Genomic DNA, 25,759 nt, shown 5'->3' with positions numbered 1-25,759 from the left:
TTTTCCCTTGCATCAAAAATACAACAAAGCAATATAACGAATAAAACGATCAAATCGTGTTTACATAAAAACCTATACATACCAAAAGCCTAATTATAAAATATTTTGTGTCTGAAAAATTAATCATCAATTTTCATGATGATTTAGGGGTAAAAATTTGTATCAGTATAAATTAAGAAAACTCCATATTTGCATAGGTTAGAAAGAGTAATCAATGGAACCAAGATTATAGCGGAAATCAAAAGAATGTAATCCAGGGACAAATACCAGACAGGGAAAACACATACACAACATAAAATAACCAAAATAATACGCACAAAGCATCAAAAGTAAATGAGCAACTTGGATTTCCCTAGAAATCATGAACGCATCTTCGTCTAAAAGTGCAACATATTAGAACGTATAAAAGTGAGTATTGATGAATAGTTTGGCGTTTATCTGACAAAGATGTATTTTTTCGTTTTCTCAATAATATTTAACTGAAATGATTAATCATTAACTGTCTTAATCAGAGTTATATTAATAAAAACACAAGTTATTCCATGCAGAGGTGTGATAACACCCTTTGTTAACATAAACTTCTAACAGCAGGACAAGAATAACAGTATCGTTGTCGTTAGCAACACACGTCACTTTTCTTCAATTCACCATCAACGATTCTTTTGTTAGGGGGAAACTGTAACATATATTGATTTCTGTTCACCACGAAGCATTTAAATTTATGAGCTGCTTTTGTCTCTTTATATGTTACATTTTGCTGCAAGGCACTAAACTACCTTTATGGCCGTTATAAACTTTGGGAAGAGATATATGATCTCAAAGTTCACATGAAAATTTGAATCTATTTTACTTATCCTTAGTTCATAACTTCCGTCTCACTAATGGTTAACGAACAAACGAAATACACTAAATATAAAGGCAAAGATGATGTGATCCGGTTGAATTACCACACAAACCTGAACCATCTTTTAAGACAAACCAACACTGAAACTAATCGTGCTTTCCTTCATTGTTCTTCCATCCTTGTATAGTTAAAACTTTTTTGGGGGTCAAAATAAGCGAGAATACAAAATACATATAGAACAAATAAAACATGCCATCAACTGACTGAACAATCCTTGTTAACGAGTTATCAAGGTCACCAAAATTCGAGCAGAAATCAATTTTGCATGTACCGACTTTTAAATAAAGCTTTGGAACTTTAAACTATAAGACCGCACAAATTTCGGTCGTATGAAAAAACAAAATGGCTTTAAATACAGTTTCAAAAAAATAATTAAGATAACAAAGCAGAAATATAAAAAGGATGACTATATTTTCAAATTTTTTAATATATATTTACATGTATATATATATATATATGTATGTATAATATATATCATATTGAAAAAGAAATAAACAAAAAGCACTAACATAAGCATTCCATTTCTCCTAAAAAGACGTAATAGGAAAAATGTGTATCATTTGTCAAATAAAGCATAAAATTTTATTTATATAAAATAATAATAATTTAATTTGCCACTTATCTGTCTACATAGAATAAACCACACTATGTACAATCAATAAATACGTAGTTAAAAAGGACAAATACCCATCCAATGGCTTGTGAGACACTGTAAACTTAATAAACTGAACTTTATAATAAAACCGTAGAACTTCAAATTGCTGTTTGGCAAACATAAACACCAACCGAAATCTCCTTTAACTGGAGCGTTGCTTGTCAATTTCGTCACTCCTAGAAAAATTTTAGCAGCCCTATTTTAAATGTTATTAATAAGTCTACGTTCATTGAGCCCCTAATAGTGGAACCATGTAACAGTATTAGTTAAACCAAAATTTCGTACAGTTTTGTAAACACTTGATAAAACATTCCTCCGCAGGCATAAAATTTTGATGTCATACAACTCAACGTCCGGCTAGCAAATTTTGAAAGTTCTTTCGCTGTTTTGCACCAATAATGTGTTCAGAAAACTACATACCGATATACTTATAAGAGTGCATATTCTATATTATTCCCTACAGTAAAAAATAAAAGTAGAACGTTGAACACAGCTAGGTCTAAAATGTATGACACACTATCATTTGGTACTAAAAGTACAATTTTATTTGCAAATATCAATATATTTAAAATTACATTATCAATATCAATACCTATATTTAGAGATCTAATCTCAGTTGCCAAATCATAAACATATAATGCAAAAAGCGTAGGCAAAATTAAACAACCTTGTTTGACACCACAACAAACACGAAACATAGATGTAAATGAATTGTTAACACGCACTAAGCATGTGGTGATGTCGTACAAAGATTTTATGGCATTCACAACTCTTCGTTTAACGCCAAATTTTTGCAACTTAAACCAGAAACATTCCCGATTAATATTGTTAAAAGAGTAATCAAGGGAACTAATGTTATAGCGGTAATCAAAAGAATGTAATCCAGGGACAAAGATCAAACATGGAAAACAGACACACACAACAAAGAACATTGAGTAACTAAAATCATACATACAAAATAGCAAAAGCAAATGAGCAACTCGGACTCCACTAAAAACTAGGAGCATGGACCAGGTACAATTACGGCAGAGTAAGCGTCCTCTGCTTTTCTAGAAACACCCGCCGAGTTGCTCATAAAAAGTCAAGTCCGGGGTAGACGTTGAAAGCTTCTTTTAGGTCAATGAAACAGACAAAAGTTTTCGAGGGAATCCACATCGCTCATCAACCAATAAGTTTGATTCTTCTGTCCCTTCTTTTAACCTGTGCTTGAGTATATCACGCTTTACATGGCACCGATAAAACAGTAATTCCTCGATACAAAAATATTGATTGATTGATTATTAGGGTTTAACGCCCGAGCAACAATATTTCAGCTATATTCAGGCGATGAAATGGATGATAAAATGAACATGAATGATGTAAAATGAAAAAAGGGATGGGACACAAGGATAATAGGGTCGACTAATTTTGATTGCCACTAGAAAAAAAGAAGGCATGGGTAGGGTCGGGTAATTAGCCTCCTGTGGCGGAGAGCAAAAGTTCTTACTCCTATCGAATACCACAGCAGAGTTCTTTAACGTGCGAGGAAAGTGGCTTCTTTCCCAAAACGGTACACCACCATGGTTTGCGGTCAGGTTTTCCGTATTATAGCCTGATAACCCCAGCATGTAACATGCCAGGGGTACCCCATTCCACCACCTGGGGCACACATCCCAGTTGCTCTGTAGGCAGAGCGCCTAGCCCCCGGCTAGGTTCCTGAGCACTATTTAGTCGCCTTTTACGACAAACATAGCGCTGTTGGAGGCCTATTCTTTTGATACAAGACTAAAGCATACATTTTATGTAAATTGAGTTCACACTTGAAAATAACGCATACTCAAATATGTTTTAAAAGTCTGTCTTTGAATACCTTTTGAAGTGCTCATGGGGTATTCCAAAAAGAGTAAAATCAATATTTCAACAAAACAACTATTACATAACTAGATTATTATTATTTCGGTACATTGCAGAGGCGAAAATAACAATTTAATCACTATGTCCATCATTAATATTTTGGAGTTCATAAGATGTGTGCGGAATTAGCTGACCAAGAGAAAAGTGCTTTTTTTAGATATTCAAATGTCAACCCTTTTTAACCTCATAAGGAATTTACATTACTTAACTTTATAAAATGTTTATCTTCAAAATATGTTTAAGCGAAGTTCTTCTAAAGGTTAAGAAGTAGCAGCACTGAAAAGATATGATCATTGGTTAACCCTCTCAAAACTGAGAGGAAATACATAAAAAAAATTCCATCAGAAAACATAGTTCAGGCAGATATAATTCTATTGTTTTCCATTACTTGGTATAAAAAAAATTGCACCATCAAGAATGATACAACTCAAAATTTGGTTTGACTTTGACTTTGGTTTGAATAGGAATAGGATACGACTTATACCTGAAGGGAAGTGGACGCCTTGCAATAAATTTCAATGATCTAACAGATCTAACTTATTCTGAAGTCATTTTCCAGACACTATATGTCTATGGATCACAACGATGCCACCAACCAGTATAAAACAACAAATATTTTGTAGTCATACGTAAACTCTAGAATGTAACACTCATAGAAACATCTAAGATAAAAAATAATCTCACAATCATCAAAACAAGCGGTAATTTGTAACATATTTGGCAAATACATGTACATTATTAAAGCCTCGTCACTGTTAACAGCAAACAGTGAACATTAAAAATATTCTTAAAAGTCACGAAAACATCCAATATATACCAATCGCAGTATATCAGCAAAAAGCAAAAAAATATACAGTCTTGGAATACAGAATAGTTTAAGAGTTGTGACAAAAAATACATACACAAAACACATAAACTCCAAAAATCAGTGAGAACAAAAAAAGCTAAAATGCAAACAAGCTGAAATCATTCTGTAAAAAATATCAAAACACATATACTCCAAAAATCAGTGAGAACAAAAAAAAAGCTAAAATGCAACCAAGCGGAAATCATTCTTCAAAAATATATCTGCAAGAACATTTGTAAATAAAAACACTTCATAAAATACTTTGGTTGAAATAATATGTGACTTCGAAACTTAGTTATAGTTCAGTATAAGAATAAATGTTCTCAATAAATATTATGTCTTAAATGTTTCAAAAGACAAGGAAAATGATATGTGTCTATAACACTGTTAAAATTCAATAAATTCAAATTCATATAAATAACCTACAATAAGATCTACTTGATTTAAGCAATATATACTACTGCTCTTTACCAAAATAATTTTGAAATTGTAAACAATTTGTTGTACTTACCATACACATAATAACGTTGTCAACAAAACTTAAAACAGAATAATACCCATAATATGTCAATATTATAATACAAGTATGCTGTCAATTTGTTGGAAACGTGCACTCTATGAATTTTTGACTAAAAATTTACATTGCTCCAAAATTGTGTTATCAATCAAAAATGATTCCAGCAAACGGAAATTTTATTGCTTGTATATTATTATTTACCAAGATATATTCAAGGTAATTCCATTTCTATTTTTTGTCGAAATTTCAATACCAACTAGTGGGTAATTTTCGTGGGTGCTACATTTTGCGATTTGTGCTGCAGATTATCAAACTTTCGCTGTCTTCATTTTCCACATCTTCAGATTTAAATGAAATGAAAAGAATATGTAAAATATATGGACTATTTTTGCGGTTGCCCAACCTCGCTTATATCACGAAAATTTGTACCTCACGAAAATTTCCAGCTGTTACGGTATTTCCTGGAGATAGTTTAAAATATAAATATAATAAAAGCACCTTAAAGATAACAGAGCAGTTATTTTTGCAAGGATTTTACATTACAGATAACACCAAAGACTTTTAAACTTTGAAAAAACAAACTACAAAAATGTCTAAACTAGAAACAAAAGGCCCACAGGAGCCTGTTTCACCCATCTGGTACAATGTTTGCCTTTCAAGAGCAATACATCTAACAAGGAGTTGTCCAACAATTTTGACTCGAGAAGACTTTAGTAGGACTTGTCATAAGAATCAATTCATCAACTGAAAGTTTCATTCTATATATAGTTTAAATTTTGGCTGAAAAACTGCTAATCCATGTTTCGCTGTACAAGGACAATTACTATAACAAGGAGTAGATGAAAACTTTGGTCCCTTGCAGAATTTTCCAGGCCTTACAATAAGGATCATATTGAATTGAAAGAATTTGGCTAAACCAAACGGGTTTCGAGATATATGTGAAAAACTTCTGTCCGACCCCTATGTTATATTTTAGTTACTGTGGTCATGTTTTTCGACGGAACAAAGATAACACATCAGTTCTATGCAGAATACCCTAAGGAACATTAGTTCCGATTGGTCAAGTAATAAAAGAGAAGATTTTTAAAAGAAATAACATAAAAAAAAGCAACAACAAAAAAAAAAAACGTCGCAAAAGGGCAAGAACTCTAACATGGCTAGACAAAGTAAAACGAAACTTTAATTACAGATAGATCTTATCACGCAGAACACTTTTACCCAAGCCAGAATTTGCCTAAACCTAAGGTTTTTGAGATAAATGCGAACAATTTCTGTCTGTCTCCTATGTCCTATTCTTGGTAACTGTAGCCATGTTTTTGACTGATCAAAAATCCCCACATCAGTTTTAATACAGGATACCCAACGAAACATTCAAACCAAATTTGGCTCCAATTTGTCAAGGAATGTCAGAGGAGATGATTTTTGAATGAAATAACATCAAAAATAGCAAAAATCGTTTAAAAAGGACAATAACTCCAACATGGCTTAGCGGATTAAAACAAAAATTTGACCAGATAGAGCTCATCATGCTTAACACTTTAACACTGTGAGAATTTAGCTAAACCTAACGGTTTTGGAGATATATGTGAAAACTACTCTCTGAAAGTGTTAGTGACGACGTCGATGAGGGACGTCAAGTGATGGCAATAGCTCACTTGGCCTTTATCCAGGTGAGCTAAAACCTATTAACGCAAATTCGTATAAGAAAGATGTCATTCAGGGATAATTCTATTAAGTAATTAAAGTTTGTTTCTGACAACAAAACCTCTGTTTCCCTTCCCCCATTACAAAGTTCGAATGGGTATAATCCCATATAATAATAAATTCCTGGTCATATACACAACTAAATATCATGTAATTACTGTATTTAATTTGCGTGAAATTTGGTGCAGTATTTTTCAAGGAGTTTTCCTCACCAAAAAATGGAGAAAATCTAGAGAGGGTTTTTTCCACACTGAATCATTAAAATCAAGCTATTCTTCTTGGTTAAACATAATCATGTGGTATTCATTAACGTGTTAAATGTGAAAAGGATATAACTTCATGATAATGATTAGGGGTAGGAGCACTATTACACAATAATGCTGTCTTCACATTCTTCAAAGGAATAAACACAAGCAATGATTTTAATATTTCCCATAAACCTAACAAATTGCATGGTTTATATTTTCAAACATTTACCCAATACTAAACAAATTGATTAAACTTTGTTTAGTTTCTCTCTTCTACCCTGAATGCTTTCAGTTTACCCTTTATTTCCGCTATTTCTTCATGGAAACCTACCGTCTTTACTTCAAACTGTTTTACTAGGTCAAAAAGTTCGTTTTTCAGACCCTCACGGTCAATATGCAATGCCCTATTTCCTAAATACGATGACCGGACTTTGAGATACTCAATAGAAGCCTGACGCTGAATCAAACAATTATCTTCTAGAGTAAAATCAAATAAAATTTTTTCTAGCTTATTCTGTTCATTCTTGTAACCCAATGTGATTCTTGAACAGCGAGAGATACTGTCTTTGACATCATCTAAAGTTGTGGTTTTAACTAACATTCTGGACTCCAAAAGTTGGCAGTGAAGAATGTAAATTAATGCCAATCTAAAATGCTTCCGATTTTTCTCTTTCTGCATATTTGCAACTTCTCGATAATGTCTTTTTGCGCTATCTAAGTCTTCGATACATTGATAAAATTCCCCAACTACAAGAAGCAAACCAGGATAAGCAGTTGAGCTATTTAAGCTATGAATCTGGTGGAATAATGTATTGGCATGACTCCTGCCCTCTGAAATGATACTTTCCCTTCTTTCTCTATCATCCATGCTGACCTCACTTAGCATCATTTTATAACACCTAACAAGTTGTTTAAGCCATGCAGCCTTGTAATGCCCATCATTTTTGGTATCCAGATAAAGAGTGCCATAAAGAAAAAAAGTAGTATCATCTTCAAGTGCCGTTTTACAATCTGTAACCAGTTTTTCAATTTGATCAAGAGTTAACTTTCGACTTAATGCTTCTGGAATTCTGCCATTTCTATTTGTTAGCATTTGGTGTAGGATTTTGAATTTGCTTTCTCCTAGGCTGAAAATTTTGCTTAAATGATAAGAAATGAGAAGAACATTACAATATCTAGTATTAGTCTCCTCAATCTGTCCTGGTGTGTAAAGATCTCTTCGACCATAACTGTATAGAAACGAAATTATGACTTCAAAGAAAAAGTATTTTCCAATACTTTTTTCTGGCACAGCACGATGTCTTCTAGAAAGAATATCATAATCCTTTTCTCGAAGATATGGCCCATGGATTGTCTGAACCTCGAAAAGCATAGAGTTTAACACTTGAATGTCATGATCTGACCGGTACTTGTTTAAAACAAACTGTTTGCTTATTTCATTAAGTATGTTTTTTTTCTCTTTTACAATGGAAATTAACTTGCGATAGAGATTTTTTGCAGTACCTTCAGGATCATCTTCTTCTTTGAACTCACCACAAATCAAGTTCATAAAGCATTCTTTGGCAATTTTATAATATTTAGCTCCATCATGGTGTCTTTCTTTAAAATCATTGGTGTAGCCAACAATATCAGCAACATATAGGAGAGGTAAAGAAAACCATAAATCTTCCATCAATATTTTACTTGTGACTTTTTCCATCAAAGCATGGTTCAAAATGGATTCTGCATGTGGAAGAAGAAAACAGTGTTTTTCAAAGTCCATGAGGTTGTCTTTATTCATCAAACACATAACTGACATTAGTGAAGCCTTGACTTCATCCAGACTTATTTCTTTATCAAACTTCTTTAATGCCTCTAAGATAATATTGTATGTGTGTAGCACTCTACTGTCATCTTTTCCAGTAATAGTACCAAAGCCATAACTCCCCATGGTTGTAAGAACATCATTAACATCTAGGACATCAAATTTCTTTTCATTTGAAAACAAAAAATATACAGCCTTTTGAAGTAAAATGACTGGTATTTCGTCTGAATCAAAGTACCTAAGTAGCAACATCTTTTTGAAAACTAAAGGATTTGAATCGCATATTTTTCTCAAAATACAAAACACTGACTTGAATAATGGTTTAATGCCAGCAATTGCTGCATTGTCTTCAACTGCGATTTCTCCTTCAGTTTCTTTATTGATGATCCTAAGAAACTTTTTTATGGATATGTTACATTCCTTTATATATTTCCTTGCTATGTTCAAACCCAAAGGATTAAAACTGTAAAACTTAAGTAGCTTCAGTTTGTCTTCATCACTTCCCTCTACACTTAGGAAAAGAATTGCTTCTTTATGAGTGAACCCATTTACAAGTAATACCTTTTCAGTGACTTTGTGTGTTGACGTAATTAATGTTTTTACACCAGATTTACTAACAAGGTATGTTTCTATTAGTTGTTTTGTTACTTCATTTGTTTCCTGTGTTACTTCGTCAAAAATAAAAACATGGTTGGGTGTATGTTCCCAAAGTAAATTAACTACAGTTCTTCCCATCAAGAGTATGTCTTCATTATTGACACCAGTGTTGGTCACTTTGCACTTTAACCTTTTGCATAAGTAAGCAAAAGACTTGAACATAACTTCAGTGGTACAGCAATCAAACTTCCATACCAAGGTATCTTTGTGTTTCCTACTCAATGCTACTTTAAGGGCCATAGTTGATTTCCCTGTCCCAAGGTAACCTGTCAAATAGATAGCTTAACAGTTAAATTTTTTTTTCAAATTCATTGAGGAATTATCTTCGTGGGTATATTTCTTTAGAAATTAATAAAAATTTCATATATATGTTGTTGTTTTCAGGTTCTTATTTAAACAAAGGTAAACACAAGTACGACAAAGATGTTGTACAAGACCCTGAATCACTCATCTTGTTTAATGTTGCCATTCAAGAGCAATAACTCTAGCAAGAAGTTATCCTACAACTTTAATGACTTTATCATAAGAATAATTTCATCAATTAAAAGGATTTTTTTATTTACATGTATCATAGTTTTCAAGATTTTGTCCAAAAAAATTGCAAAAAAGTTAAGTTTTCGCCTTACAAGAGCAATAACTCTAGCAAGGAGTCATCTGAAAACTTGAACTGAAAAAGACATGTAGGACTTGTCATAAGGATCATTTCACCTATTGAAAGTTTTTCTATCTATTATTCTTTTCAAGATAATGGCAGAAAACTGCAAAATGGTTTTTTTTACCTTTCAAGGGCAATAACTCTAATAAAGAGTCATCCCACAATTTCAAACTAATAAACATATGTAGGCCTTACCATAGTGATCATTTCATCAGCTGAAAGTTTTTTTTCTTTTTATTATAGTTTATTTTATTATATTGCAAAAACTGCTATTTTTTTACATTTCCAGGACAAAACCTCTAGCAAGGAGTCGATACATCTGAGAACTTCAACATAAAGAAAAGACTTTTGTAGGATTTATCATAAGGATCAGATCATCCATGTTTTTTTGCAAGATAAAAAAATCCCCATACATAAATGGTTAAAGATGTTCTAAATAACATATTTTTTGTTTCAATCCATCTAGTAGCTTCAGAGGAAAAGATTTTCGAATTCGGAAAGTGAAATTCTGGGGAAAAAAAAAAAACATTTCAGGACTCATACCTCATTCATTTGTCAACTGATCTTTTTTATTGAATTTTTTTGCGCATGTCCATCCCATCATGCTGAACAATTTTACTCCCCCTGCCAGAGTTTTGCTAAACGCAACTCTTATTTAGTTATTTCCAAAATTCTGCAATTTGACCCCTATGTTCAATTTTTAGTTATGGTGGCCACGCGTTTTGCCAGATAAAAAATCCAGACAAGTTTGGTTACACACTATTCAGCAGTTTCAGAGAAGAAGATGTTTGAAAAAGTTAACAGATGACGACGATGACTTTCATGTGAGCTTAAACAGGAGTATGCTGATCTTACCTAGTCAAAATTACAAAGGAATCTGATGGGTTGTCATACTGAGTGTAGATGAGCAGTAATGAACTAATCTGCACTTGGTTTATACTTCATATAAATTCATTTGTTTTATCAGTTTCAAAAGAGGATTGGTAATATTTTCCCTACATATGTATCAAGACAAATCATTCTAACTTTTCCCATTTTATGATGACATTATTGTCTCTTAAATTTTCATTCATCAGATGAACTCCATTGCCTTGATTTTTATTTTGTTTAAAGGTTTAAAGTAGTGTTGACATAAAATTGGATATTTTGTATCTTGTTCTGAATTTAAAGAATATTAGTTTACATGTAATTTATTACTTAATTTCAGAGGTATATAACTTGGCATGTTCTGATGTCCTTTGTCATTTTTTGCAGGTTGGGTCTGAATCTAATTATAATTCTAAAAACATGGTGACATAATGGGACTATGGTTGAGAATTGGATCATGTTGGACAAGACCAACTGTCTAAAATTATTACCAAAGTGAACCAGACCAATGATCAGCAAGTAACAGCAAATATTACCTTTAATTGTAACACAATTTTCAGTCTTCAGAATTTCTTCTAATTTATAAAAGTCTTCTGTTTGTAGATAATCAGGTACTACATGATGGTCAAATACATTAGAAGGAACTGCAAAAAAAACCAAACATTCTCCATTAAAGATGTTAATAGAAAGGTATCATATAATATATAATATAGTCAAACCTCAATGTGTTCAACTCCAATGAGTCGAAATCTCTGACAACTTGACCTATTGGAAAGTCCCATCAAAACTCCCACCAATACACTTTTACCAATCTCCAGTTACTAAAGGTTTTCAATCATTCCCTTCTATAATGGGTCTTTGAGGTAAATTAATTCTGATGCCTTGAAAAACCAGATTAGGTGGTTGCTTTATTACAAATATTATCAAAGTTGGTTTTTATGATGTACATGATTAATATGCAAACTAACTGTAAAACCATAAAAAATAGTTTATGAGATTAGATAAACAAATAATGTAACATCTACCACACGAAGTATCCTGCATAAGTCGTCAATCAGTTCACTGGCATGTTTTCCTTGCTCATTTTGAACATAATATTTCTCAATGAGGTAAGGCAAGTTTAAAACATTTCTCATATTGAATATTAAAATTAAAGGACCTTCATGAACGCACTGACATAACCCACACTTCCCCATGTTGGATACTCAAGTAAATTTGTTTGTAAGAGAAATACATGTAGAAGGACCCCCCAATAAAAAGAGGAATAAAAATGTTTTTTTAGGTTTAGACCTTTTAACTTAGTCAAAATGGTAGTTTCAAACTCCAGACTGTGATTTCTTTGAGTTTTAGTTAATCCAAAGTAAATATCATCATAGCAGAACAAAACGTACACTTGACCTGTAACTTATCATGGTGAACTAATATACCAAAAATCATGCCATAATCTGCAAGCGTTTAGAAAAAAAAAGTCAGAAAAACAGTTATTTCTGTGAATTCAACTAAGTTCAAGGCCCATAATTTCCGTAAAAAAATCATCGGAGCGGAACAAAAGTTAAACTTGACCTGTAACTTATCATGGTGTATACCAAAAATTATGTCAATATCTGCAAGTGTTAAGAAAAAAGTCCGGAAAACTGTCATTTCTGTGAAGTTCAAGCCCATTATTTTTGTAAAAATCATCGGAGCAGAACGAAAATTACACTTGGCCTGTAACTTATCATGGTGAACTTATATACCAAAAATCATGTCAATATCTGCAAGTATTTAGAAAAAAAAGTCCGAAAAACTGAAGAAGGACTGACTGACCGACTGACAGACGGGTCAAAAACATTATACCCTTCGCAACTTCGTATAATTAAGGATTTTCGTATAATTAAAGATTTTCATTATGCATGCTTATTTTAAGACTTGAAGAAACTTAACTTCTCTTATGAAAATCATTATTTTTTTTTTAGGGTGGAACAGAAAGAAGGGCATGTTCAGGTCAATACATAAAGGGAGCATTTAATACATCCCAGTTTAATGCAAAAATATTACAAACCTTCATCTTCAGAATCAAAAACACCATCATCATAATCAGTGCCTTGAGTAACTGCAAAAATAAGCACCGTAAAATATGTTACACATTTAACAATGAAAAGTCAATTGATTATGAAATAAATACTTACAATGAATGTAAAGATGTTTTGCCAACTCGAACATTGGACACCCCTTACCAAGATTTGTTTGAAAATCGAAAGCAAGGAGATAAAATTCTGGACTCGATCTTATGCACATAACAAACCTCATGTATTAACCTCAAAAATTAATATTGTTCTTCAGGAAAAACAATTACGACGCTGAAATGTTCTCCGACATCCTAAGCTCATTTAAACACTAAAAATGGGAACTACATGTATATGTATCTTGTTGCAGCTTTTCTTTTTCTTGTTTTAAGTTGTACAGTTACTGTGCAGCAACAACATTTCTACATATGACACTTCAATGGCTATAATTTTATAAAATTATTTCCTTTTCTGCTTTAGGCTACTAACATACTAAGTCAGGTCAAAGGACCATAATCGCCAGGTTCTCATTTTTGCAACCCTCTTGTTTTGGATGTTAATACTATTTCTTTTCTTCCAAAATTTGAGCTTTTGCATATGATTTCTAAATTTGAAACAATATCATTCCGATAAAATGATAGAACCAGATATTTGTTCTTATAATAAATTTTGTAGTTCAATTTTTGAAAAATAATAAACATATCTTGTGATTTTAAGATCAGTTTATACCCTTTAATTATTCTAACTTCCTCAAATTTTAATGTTGTGTAAAGGAAGATTCATTTGACAAGTATTTTTCATTGATTTACTGTCAAAATGGAGCATTTTGTTTATAATGAAAAAGTGGCAAAAAGGGTTCCCCATGCGAAGTATTGGTAGAAACCCTAATATGCTTACATCTTTGTACACATATACTTCTCTACTAAACCTGAACTATCTGACTATTGAGTTATATTGTATATTAATTAGTTAACTTCATTGTTGGGGGATAAATTTAATTTCCTATAAATAAGTATTCTGTCAATGTTCAAAAATACTATTATAAGAGGCAAAAATGATCTCCTGACTCCATGTCCAATAATTTGAAGAAAAAAAATTGATAATGAAATTCGACAATTCTACAAGCATGGAATTATATTGCTTACTAAAAGGTGAGTGTGGCATTATTTTTCCTTAAGTGCTGAAAAAAATGACTAAACATCTGGTTACAGTACAAGGTAAAAGTCTATTAGATATTAAACATAAAGAATATACATGATTTTTACATGAATCTGGACTACAAGACATTTTTGAATGTATGTGGTCTAAAAAAAAACTGATTTGATACATTAATACAGGATAAATATCTATAACCAATTTAACCAATGACCTTGGACTCTAAAGCTCTGATTTCAGTATGACAGAAAGTTATTTGCTGCAAATCACATGGCACAAATACAAAAGTTTAGTATAAGGAGCAACTCAAACTGCAGAGGGTGATTCATCATATCTCAAGATAATCAATGAAAACTGTTCAAATACATTTGATACAACCTAAAATCAACTCTTCTGATACCCTTCCTTGGATATCATCTGTTTGTTAAAAAATATTTAGAACAAGATAAAAATGTTCTTATATCACTCATTTATATTTATAAATGAACAGTGGAAACAAAAAAGCAAATAAATATGTAAATGCATCCATAAAATTTGCAAAAGTACAAAGCTAAGTTAATTAGTGTCTACCTAAAATTGAAACTAAAACTCAAACTCACTAGACAACAGATTTATTCTAGGAAATTTGTCTTTGATTTCTGTAAAATCTTGCTTTACATCTTTAACATTACTTTTCAATTCTGAGACTTCACTTTTCAATTCAGTAACATCACTTTTCAATTCTGTAACATCACTTTTAGCATCTACAATGCAATATTTGGTTAATAGAAATGCAAGAATATCAGTGCCAATTAGTCATCAGATTGCAGTGTATTCACTCAAAAATAGTAATAAAAATAAGCCTACCCTGTAAAAACATTAAAACAAATTTCAAAAGGAACATCACTTGGGAGCTTCACTGACCCCAGCATGATATAACCACAGTGGTCAAACCCTGAACAGGTAAGGCATGTATGGACACAATATCAGTTTTTGGCACACTTCAGCATAGGGACTTATAGTTCATTATGGACTCAACTGGTTTGTACAAAATGTCGCACAGAATTTAACCTGGTTAAACTTTCGCCTTTCAAAGGCAATGGCTCGAACAAGGAGTTGTCCAACATTTTGACCCAATGAAGACTTTGGTAGGACTTATTATAAGGATCATTTCATCAAATGAAAAATTCTGTCTGTTACAGTTTTCAAGATATTTTCTTAAAAATGCTGGAAACATAATTTTTAGCCTTTCAAGCTCAATAACTCTAACAATGAGTCGTCCGACATTTTTATCTATTACCGACTATTGTAGGCCTTATGAAAAGAATTTGATTAACCCTGGCAGTTTTGGAGAAACATGACAAAGACTTCTGACCCTTCGTTTTATTTTTAATAACAGCAGCCATGCTTTTTTTTTTTTTTTTTTTTTTTTGGACGGATCAAAAATCCTCACTTTAAATCTATGTAGAAAACTCTAAGAAATGTTCATACAAAGTTTAAATCTGATCAGTCAGGCAAATTCAGAGGAGAAAATTTTTGAAAGAAATAACATTAAAAATAGGGAAAAACATCGAAAAATGGCAGGAACTCAAACATGGCTATACAGATTATACAGACCTCAACATACAAAACACTTTTATCCTTGTAGGAATTTGGCTAAACCTAATGCTTTCAAAGATATATACAAAACAATTTTAGTAACAGCAGCCATATTTTTCAACAGAACAAAAATCCCTACATCAGTTCTATGCAGAATACCCTTAGGAACATTCATAGCATGGTTCTAATTGGTCAAGTAATGTGAGAGAAGAAGATTTTTGAAAGACAAAATATTAAAAACCACAAAAAAATGTTGAAAAGGGCAATATCTCCAACATCGCTAAACAGATTAAAAAGAAAGTTTGACCACAGATAGATCTCATTATGTTGAATATTTTTACCCTGCGTCAGAATTTTGCTTAACCTAATGGTTTTGGAGATATATGTGAAAAACATCTGTCTGATCCCTTATGTTCCATTTGTAGTAACAGTGGCCATGTTTTTCAACAGATCAAAATTCCCCTGATCAGTTCTATGCAGAATACTACAAGAAACATTCATACCAAGTTTGGTTCTACTTGGTCAAATAGCGTCAAAGAAGAGTTTTGAAAAACGGTGTTTGTTAACGATGAAGGACGAAAATGACAACAATTAACATTAAGTGATGGCAATAGCTCACACGGCCTTTGATTTTTTGGGTCTGGCCCGTTATTGTAACCCTTTTACTCCAAAATGTTGACGATAAGCCTAACCAGTAAAAATTTTCAATACAGGATTTCAAAAGGAACAGACTGACATCTGAATCATAAAAGTCAGATCAACAAAAAGTTTTTCATCAATTCTCTGACTTATAACAAAGCATGTGTATGTTCTGCTCTATTGATCATTAGTTGTCATCTTGGAAACCACTAAATAGCAGACATTGGACATCAATCAATCAATTTACCAATCGAATTAGGAAAAACTTGTAACCAGGGCAAAAAGCACAAAATGAAAATTTAACTATAAATCACAACCCCAAAAATCAATTGACACCTGCAAGTATGTATCCCGAAAATATTTACAGATGGTGACAATGCCATAACATGATACAATCATATTTTTTTATGTTTGTGTAAAAAAATATAGTGATTTATAATGTACCTTTAAATCGTTTTTTGATTTGATCCTTCCATTCAGAAAAGTTGTACTGTTTGATATATCCATCTCTGTCTACATAATAAGCTACAGGAGCAGTAGTAAACACACCACCTGGAAATTGGCTAACTGTAACTACTATCACATCTAAAGTTCCATCCTAATATCAAATAAACAAAAATTCATTTATAAGTATTTATTTCAAGTTTTAGAAGTCTGAAAAGCAAACACAACTAGAAATACTATGAGCCAGCTCACAAAGAGAACACCCTATGGTGCTTCAAATGAAGTTAAAAATAACCAATAAATTAAATTATCTACTTCTGGAATACCCGCTCAGTAACCATATTCCTTAATGCACATCTACAATAATCTACATATAATACCCAACCTTCAGGAGTTCAGTAAATTCCTTTGGGAGGTTAAGGCGGAGTTGTGCTTACAAGTCAAGGTCACATGACCAAAAAAATTTAATTTTCTAATTATGGTTTTTATTGTTTTGTTATACCGAAAATGTTCCTTCAAGTTACTTACTTAGTTTGATTGAAGATAAACTGATTTAAAATTGTGAATGACTAAATTGTACATATTAGTTAGAAATGTAAGTTTAAATAGACACATGGTCATGTGAACTTGTTATGTCATTGGTTCTCAATTTTTATATCAAGTGGTTGAAATGTGTAGGGCTATCATTTTTTATGTGTGATTTCTACAACTGAGAGTGAAAATATGGAAGGTTCTGGCTTGGTAGCAACTTTTTACATTCAGCAATATCGATTGAAACAACTTTGAGAAAAAAAAATGATAAACTCTGTCAGTAATAAATCATTTTGAAAACTAGAAGATTCCACTTCCTTTCAAAGATTAATACATAGAAATATTTCATCATATTATGTCATGCATGTAACATGGAACCCCTTTACACAGTATATATTCACATAACTAGGCTTTTAAACTGTCCAGATCTAGAACTATAATAAAAATATTGATTTTCAGAAACTTTTTCAGCAAATAAACAGGCTTAACTCTTAATTAATCCTGAGGGTTTCGCACTGAAGGTTACTCATGTTATAAATCATTTCTGCTTAAAATTTATAACATTACCAACCAATCTGAAAAAAAATGCCCATATCTGAATAGCTCCCGTAAAAACTGATCAATTTTCACCTAGCATATGTGTATTTTAAATCATGTTTGAAATGTTTTATGTCAAATTCCAGAAATCAAAATAAATGCTTAATACAACGTACAATGTATTTCAATCAATATCAAAGTCCTACACCAGCCTGTCAATTGTCTGGACCTTCACAACCCTCATATATTTGTCAGCACATAAGTGCCTTCAATATGTACATATATAAACACTTATCAAGTTAAAATCTACATAGTGGATTACAAATTTCCAAGTGTAATGTCCTAATAATAGCAAATACTGCTGAAAAAATGGTTAAATTTTTCCTAGTTTCTTAATCATCATACCAATGGAATACTGCCTTCCCTTGGGTTTTTGACTTCATAGAATTGAATGTCCCAGTGTTCTTTGTATATTGTCTTACTGCCTTCATATCCATACACCATATCCTTCTCCATTTTCTTCGACATGATTTTTTCTTTAATAACAAAACATGAAAAAAAATTTATAGAGGTTGCACAGGTTGCCACACTAATGCTACTCCAACTGCTTCAATTCACTCAACTATTATCAATATCCGTGTACATGTCATGTGAGTGGATTCAGAACTAAGAATTAGAGTTGACATTTACTCATCCTGTTAAGTATAGCTCTGCCTTAAAACCAGGCAAATGCTTATAAAGGGTGATTCATGCATTTCTTAACACCAAATATTTTTACTGTAAATCTGTCTGTAGGCCCCACAGAAACTGTATTAGGAAATATAAGTGCTAATAAAAGTAGTTCACTGGAAATAAGAAAACTTGAAATTTAGTTATGTTCTACTAAAATATCCCGACAGAATTTTTATACTATAACCAGTCAAAAAATATTTCAAGATACATAGGAAAAGCCAAATATTTTTTTATTGGAACTCCTTGTTAATCCTGTAGCAGTATTGATTCAATGTGGATCCTGAAAAATTTGAAAGATCTTTTGGAAGACAAGCAGTTCAAGACTATTATCAGAATATAATAGCATTAAAACCTATGATTTTCCACACTGTATAAATCTATTTCCCATACTCAGTTAAAATCACATCTTAAAAACATTATATATTGTTGTTTTTCTAAAAAAGATGGTACACCTAGATACAAAGATATAGTTCTTGGTAAAGATTCCTCATACTTTGTAAGAAATAATTCAAAATCATCTTCCAAATATACAGAAGATGTTTACAAACTGCTGGAATTTTTTATCAACAACATATTTGTCCAGTGTGGTGGACGCGTTTTTCAACAAACGGTTGGCATTCCAGTGGGAACAAATTGTGCTCCTCTACTTGCTGACTTATTCCTTCACTCTTATGAGGCTGACTTTTGGAAGATGATTTGGAATTATTTCTTACAAAGTATGAGGAATCTCTACCAAGAACTATATATTTGTATCTAGATGTACCATCTTTTTTTGAAAAACAACGATGTATAATGCCTCCAAGTCGGGATTCCAACCGAGCACGAGGAACAGAAGCACACAGTGTTGAAAAACCACAGGCCCCAATGCCATCATATTCAGATAATAGTCCTGAACTGATTGTCTCCAAAAGATCTCTCAAATCCCTCAGGATCCATATTGAACCAATACCTACACAGGAGCAACAAGTGCCGTGGCAGGACTGAAGATCCTCTTCAACAGTCGTAAGCACAGAAGTTAAAAGTTTTGAAAGAGGTTTGGCGGCACACCTTGCAGATCCAGCTAGAATTTGTACACTATAACCAATAAAAAAATATTTCACGATAAGTATCAGATGCAAGGACATGAAGAAAGAGTTATTTTTAGGACTGAACAAATTTACTTATACAGTTTCATTAATTATCTTAAGATACATGTATGGTAAATCAATCCCTGCCTGAATTTTAGACAGAACCATAAAATCATTTGTACTATATCTGAAAGCATTTAGAAAAGCATGATAAGTAGAACTTAGAAAATTAATTTAAGTTTTTAAAGCTTTTGTACCATCAAACAGCTGGTTACTAACTTGGGGTCCAGCAAAACATGTACAGTATGATGTCCTAAAACTTTTCACAAATTTTCATCAAAACTCATTCACAAAATACAAGTAAATAGACAGACAGACTGATAGACAAGGTGATTACATGTATATGTGTATATACAATGTAAGACTGTTAAGTATCTTGGGGTTGTGTTAAAACTATTAGGCATTGCATCTTGTCTTTAACAGACATACTTATTGAATCTTTATCATCCCTAGTTAGTGGAACACCAACAACTACACTTCTCTTATCTTCAATACCAAAGAAGATCCTGCCACCTTTATGATTACAAAAGGCAGATATGTATTTGTTGACCATATTACTAAATTTTCCTGGAATGTCACTCTCTTTTGCCTTTATTTCCTTAAATTGAACCTGATCACTTTCTTCCTTGGCATCTGGATGTACTTTACCATACTCAAAAGGTTCAATGATTTGGAAGAACTCATGTACTGAATGAGAACAGTCTGTATTGTTTAGTAAGGAAGGAACTTCTGTCAATTCAACAACAAGAACATCTGTAACTCTTGGGAGATAGAGATACAACTCAATAGTACAAATCCAATCACGTCGAGGTTTGACTTTCAATAACAGCTTCTCAGTATTACATCTTTGTTGAGGTAATTTATCAAAACTGTCCATCTGATTTGAATAAGAATTTCCTCTACAAAATGATAAAAATTTACTGCATGTTTTAAACAATTTTTGTTCAACTCGACCAAACCAAGAGTCAAAGTTTTCCGGATCAGCTTTGGCATGACATTTATTGTTTAGTCTTATTACTCCACCATCAGTGTTCATTAAAGCACTGATGAACTTAACAACTTGATCAATGTCTTCATGTATCTTCTTCTTTATGTAAATTTCAACTTCCTCCTTTACATGTATCCTTTCTGAAATATTTTCTATAACAAAAAAAGGAATTTCATAAATAAACAAGACCCACACATATCTGGACCTGTGTCATCATCATATATTTATCAGCATTCAAGTATCTTCAATATTTCTATAAACACTTAGCCCATTAAAACAAGAAATCTATGAGCGACAGCTCACTAGTGATACCCCTGATTTTTTTTTTCACAAACAGAAAGTAGATGTCAAACAATTACGAAAACACAGTTTATCAAACAGTATACAAAAATGAAGCTTTGTATAAAATACCAACAGTCTGTGATTTACAAAAGCTAAGAAATCTAATGTGAAATTTTCATTATGCACCACCAAAAAAATTACTTTTAAAGTCAATTTGGTGAAACTAACAAGAGGCTCCCAGGGGCCTGAATCGCTCACCTGGTAAAAGTTTGTCTTTCAAGAGCAATAAATTTAACAAGGAGTTGTCCAACAATTTTGACTCAACAAGACTTTAGTAGGACTATCTTGAGGATCATTTCAGTGATTGAAAGTTTCTTTCTATCTATTATTGTCTTCAAGATATTGGCTGAAAACTGCAAAAAAGGTCATTTTTCATCTTTCAAGGGCAATAACTTTTACAAGGAGTCGCTTGACAACTTTGATCCCTGAAGACTTTTGAAAGCCTAATAATAAGGGTAATTTCTGCAATTGAAATAATTATGCTAAACCTAATGGTTTTGGAGATATATGTGAAAACATGTGTAAACATAAAACACAACAATGGGGAAAAATAAAGGAAACCAAGATTCAAGTGGAAACAGTATATTCCAAAGACTTGATATGTAAAACAAACACAATAAAGAACATAAAATATAACACATACAAAGAAACAAAAGTAAATGAACAACTCGGACTCAACTAAAAAACTAGGAACATGGATCTTGTGCATTGGTAGGATAAGCATCCTCTGCTATCCTAAAAACATTCACTGAGTTGATAAGTAGCACTCCAGCTTAGGATCATGCAAAATGTGATTCATGGGTAAAAAGCCTACATATTTTTATTTTTTTTTATATTTTGTTTGAAATGTCATAGTAAACAGAAATTAACATGTGGTTTCTCTTATAACCTGTGCTCTTAGGAGATAAAAATTGTGTAGAATGCACCGTAGATTTAAAAATTAAGGGAGATAACTCTGTAAATGGCACTCAAATACTATAGAATCTACTGTATTTTCAATGTTTATTATCTCCTAAGAGCAGGCAAATTTGAATGAATAATTACACATTTCATAGTATAGACCCATAAAACAACTTAATTACAAAAATAAAAATATGTAGCCTTTTTGTGGGTGTATCACATTATTCAGATTTTGCATGATTCTTACAAAGACAGCTACTTAATAAAATGTCATATCCCAGGTAGATGACAATAATTTTTTTGCAGTTTTATAAAACTGGATAAGTTAAAGATGCTAAAAATGTAGGAATAAATAAATAAATTTGTCCTATATGTTCAATTCTGTTTGAGCTACAGATTACACAAAGTAGATATTGCCCACAAAATAAAAGGACAAAAGTTCATCATGCAATGAAGGAGAAAATTTCTCATTTTTTTCCATAATAAGAGATGCACCTTTTATGTGTATATTTGAATAATATTTTTTTAATATTTTTTTAGTTACAGATAACACAAAGTAGGTACCCACTAAGCATTATGGATAGAAGGACAGACAGACAGACAAAAAGACAGACAATCTGAAGAAATGATAATGTTATTGGCTACCAATCTAAGTGGTGTATCAATATGTCGGTGATCAGACACAGTATGTCTTTCTGTTCTGTAAATGTATTTTATGTGTCAGACATTAATAACCTTCCCCTATGTCAACTTCCTTGATTCATGCACAGGGATTTTTTGCAGTGATCTAGTGGGTGCAGGGGGTGGTACCCCTCCTTTTTAATTGGGAACTTGTACATTATCATGTGTAAAATTGAAAAAAAAAAAAGGTAAATAATGTCCTACAAAACACACCCCTTTTTCTTTATTTTATACACTACTTTTACTAGAAATCCTGTGTTCACGCTAGCTCACAAAGTAAATACCCTTGCTTTTAGAAGACATATGTACATAATGTTGAAGCCTTCTTTTCTCTTGTACAGACTCAACATTAATTTTTTCCTTCCTGTTCCATGCACATCTATACATTATATATCTATACATAAAAATACATTGGGTTGTTTAAGAAGAGTTGATCCATGACATACAGATAGACACACAGACAGACAGATGGACAAGGTGATATCTGTTTTTCATAAATTTTGATAGGCTAAAAACAGGTCTTTAAAGCTGCATTATCTGTCATTTTCGTAAATTTTTGTTTCTGTTGAAATATATCTTAACTTTGAATTTTTTCAACTTAATTGTATTTTTTCTGTATAATTTCATTTGATATCCACAAATAAAATGCATTAAATACATAAAATAGGTGCCTATATATTTATGCCCTACAAGACAAAAAATTGACCTAAATAAATTCCTAGGCATGTGACTTCCAGTGACCTTAATCTGCACATGTGATCTATGAGCCGCTTCTTTAATAACAAATTTGAATGCAAAGCAAAAGTGGTTATTCAACAGCAATGAAAACGACAGACTCAAGCCATAAAGGAAAAAACTTTGAATATAACACAAGGATCCTTTCGAAATTTACGTCTTGTGATATAATGTGGCTTAAATATGGTCATTATTTATTCGAAAACTAATCAAGAAATAGATGAAATGAAAATGCTTACCTGTGTAGCCGTTATTGTTATTTTTTTTTTTACCAAGGTCAAAGTATTTTTAACCCAGGTGAATGTCCTGTCAGCAATGTTTGGAAGAAACGGTGAAAAATAATTAGATCAGAGCTTTTGATCTTCTCTGATTAAAAAAGCATTGTTTTCACAATATTCTTTAGATATTATCAACATTTATTGCTTCAATTGCATTACTACAAACTTATTTCATTGAATCAGCAAAATTCAATAGAATCAAAACTGAACAAATTTGGCAGCTAATGCAGCTTTAAAAATCCCATATATTCAGCTGATGTAAGACACAACCCAGATGTAATTAACCATTTCTCACTCAAATACCAAGACCTAAATATAGCACTAACACACTGACAATTTTAAATATATTCAAGAGATTTGACATCTCATGTTGACTTTTGGTACCATAAAAAAAACTATTTCTCGCAGCAATAAAAATCTTTTTCCAAATGTCATTTGCTTAAATCTGCAGTTACAATAGACATCATTGTTTTGCTACTGTCTGCAAACAGCAACGTCTCAAGACGTATTGTCTGGAAACAGTCACGTCACAAACCATAGTTTGTTACTTAGTAAACATTCTCAAAATTTGCATAAATCTAAGTATCATAATATTCCCACAAGCTTTGTTTGAAAAGAATATGATACTAACATCAAAATTAAGAAATTACTTTAGCTCAATGTAAACATACCTCTATATGGAACAGGTTGACATTTCTTAGAGGGCTTTATCATTTCTTCTTTTTTTTCTGATTCTGAAATATTTGTAATTCTGCCCATAATTTGACACATTGATACATAAAATATGATATGAATATGAATTTAATCATTAAGGCATTAAATGCACACGTCAGAAGGCCATTTAAAACAATCATGATAAAATGCTGGGCAAGGTGCCCTTTATTTCATGGTTACGACCTTTAACCTTTAAATCCATCAAAACATTCCAATTCCTACTGTGGTATAAAACCTGACCCAAAAACTTCAAGTCAAGTTTTTCACCCAAAGCAGGAAGATGTATGTTTTCGGCCATTAATTCCTGATGCAAATGATACAAAGCTTCTCTATTGCGGTACACGTCAAAGTGATCCAATCACTTTCAGGCCAAAAGTTATAATGATCTTGTTTCCCGCTTCAAGCAAGAAAAAATAAGGTAGGTAGATAGCGAAACTATTTTTTTTTTTTGATTTTTCAAAAAATATTTTAAATGATGTTTTGGTGCCAGCTATAGGCTACCCTGTGGTATGAGGATTTCCTCATCAATCACTGAAGACCAATGGGTAGCCTTGAGCTCACATTTTCTTCACGGTGGGGTTTTTGTCTCTTTGACATATACACCATACCTATTCTTGTTAGATTTTGTTTGTATATAGCACTGATATTTGCTTAATAAAAGTAATATAAAATAATAGAAATATGCAATATGACCATTTTGTCAAAGATAAAGCACACAGGCCTACTAGTTCAGATAATTATAATGCTTTATCAAGACCTTTTTATCATTTCAGCATTTTCATTTGTCTCCTTGTCTCAACCCTTTATATGTCCTCTTAAAAGTCTTGCTTGTCTTCTTAACGTTCCGAGTTCTTAACATGAAAAACCACCCCCTGGTTCTTTCTTCAATTACACAAATTACCCCACATTTTTGCCCTCTCTTACCCACTCAATATGCCCTTCCAATTTCCAAAAACAAATAATAATAATAGTACATACGATATGAATTATTTTGCTGTTCATTCAAATAAAAAAAAAAGTCAATAAACTTTCTATTACAGTTATTTAGAATAAAATAAAGTGAAATATTTTGTATACTTGTATAATTCAATTATACTAATTCTGAAAGAAATACCTTTCCTTAATTGGCTATGCACTTTACAGACACAGGCAAAATATCTACATTAATAGGACCATATTGGGAATGCCTGTATCAAGTCAGGACCACATTGAGAATGCCTGTATCAAGTCAGGACCATACTGTTTCCAGTTTTTACCCTGAAATTTCCATTTGTCACACAGACTTGTTAACTATTAATTATTCTTTTTGACTGTCATGTCAGGAATTTTTTAATTACCTTTCATGGATTATTTAATACCGAAACTCTTGTCAAGACATGAACATGTACATATATTTGTACTCACTTTGGTCATTCTGGGCACTTGTGTCCCTCTGATGTCCCTTCACATCTTTGAATTCCTTGTCTTCTTTTCCAGCATCCATCTATCATAATAAAGTAAATCTAGAGCCACAACACAACTATAGCATCACATTCTTGTCAAATTGTAGGAGACAATTATATAACCAATAATTTAGGAGTTA

The 25,759-nt window shown here is 32.0% G+C and overlaps 1 protein-coding gene across 1 annotated transcript in view; it reads right to left on the bottom strand.

The window, feature by feature from the left end:
- Positions 1 to 2,077: 2,077 nt before the first annotated feature.
- Positions 2,078 to 25,759, bottom strand: part of LOC148618079 (uncharacterized) — a 28,985-nt gene continuing 5,303 nt past the window's right edge. Inside the window, exons 2-10 of the mRNA XM_088585942.1 lie at positions 25,582 to 25,660; positions 24,135 to 24,197; positions 19,969 to 20,679; positions 18,086 to 18,216; positions 16,613 to 16,766; positions 14,551 to 14,694; positions 12,793 to 12,843; positions 11,288 to 11,395; positions 2,078 to 9,495 (exon numbers count right to left, since the gene is read on the bottom strand). Coding sequence (XP_088442068.1) covers positions 7,028 to 9,495; positions 11,288 to 11,395; positions 12,793 to 12,843; positions 14,551 to 14,694; positions 16,613 to 16,766; positions 18,086 to 18,216; positions 19,969 to 20,679; positions 24,135 to 24,197; positions 25,582 to 25,660 — 3,909 coding nt within the window. The 3' untranslated portion in view covers positions 2,078 to 7,027. The remainder of the gene's footprint in view (positions 9,496 to 11,287; positions 11,396 to 12,792; positions 12,844 to 14,550; positions 14,695 to 16,612; positions 16,767 to 18,085; positions 18,217 to 19,968; positions 20,680 to 24,134; positions 24,198 to 25,581; positions 25,661 to 25,759) is intronic.

This window comes from Perna viridis, chromosome 5 (genome assembly GCF_037379345.1).
Source record: "Perna viridis isolate PV_CMFRI_1.1 ecotype Kerala chromosome 5, ASM3737934v1, whole genome shotgun sequence".
Taxonomy (NCBI): domain Eukaryota; kingdom Metazoa; phylum Mollusca; class Bivalvia; order Mytilida; family Mytilidae; genus Perna; species Perna viridis.
Note: the sequence above shows the minus strand (reverse complement) of the source record. Positions and strands in the feature narration are given on the sequence as shown.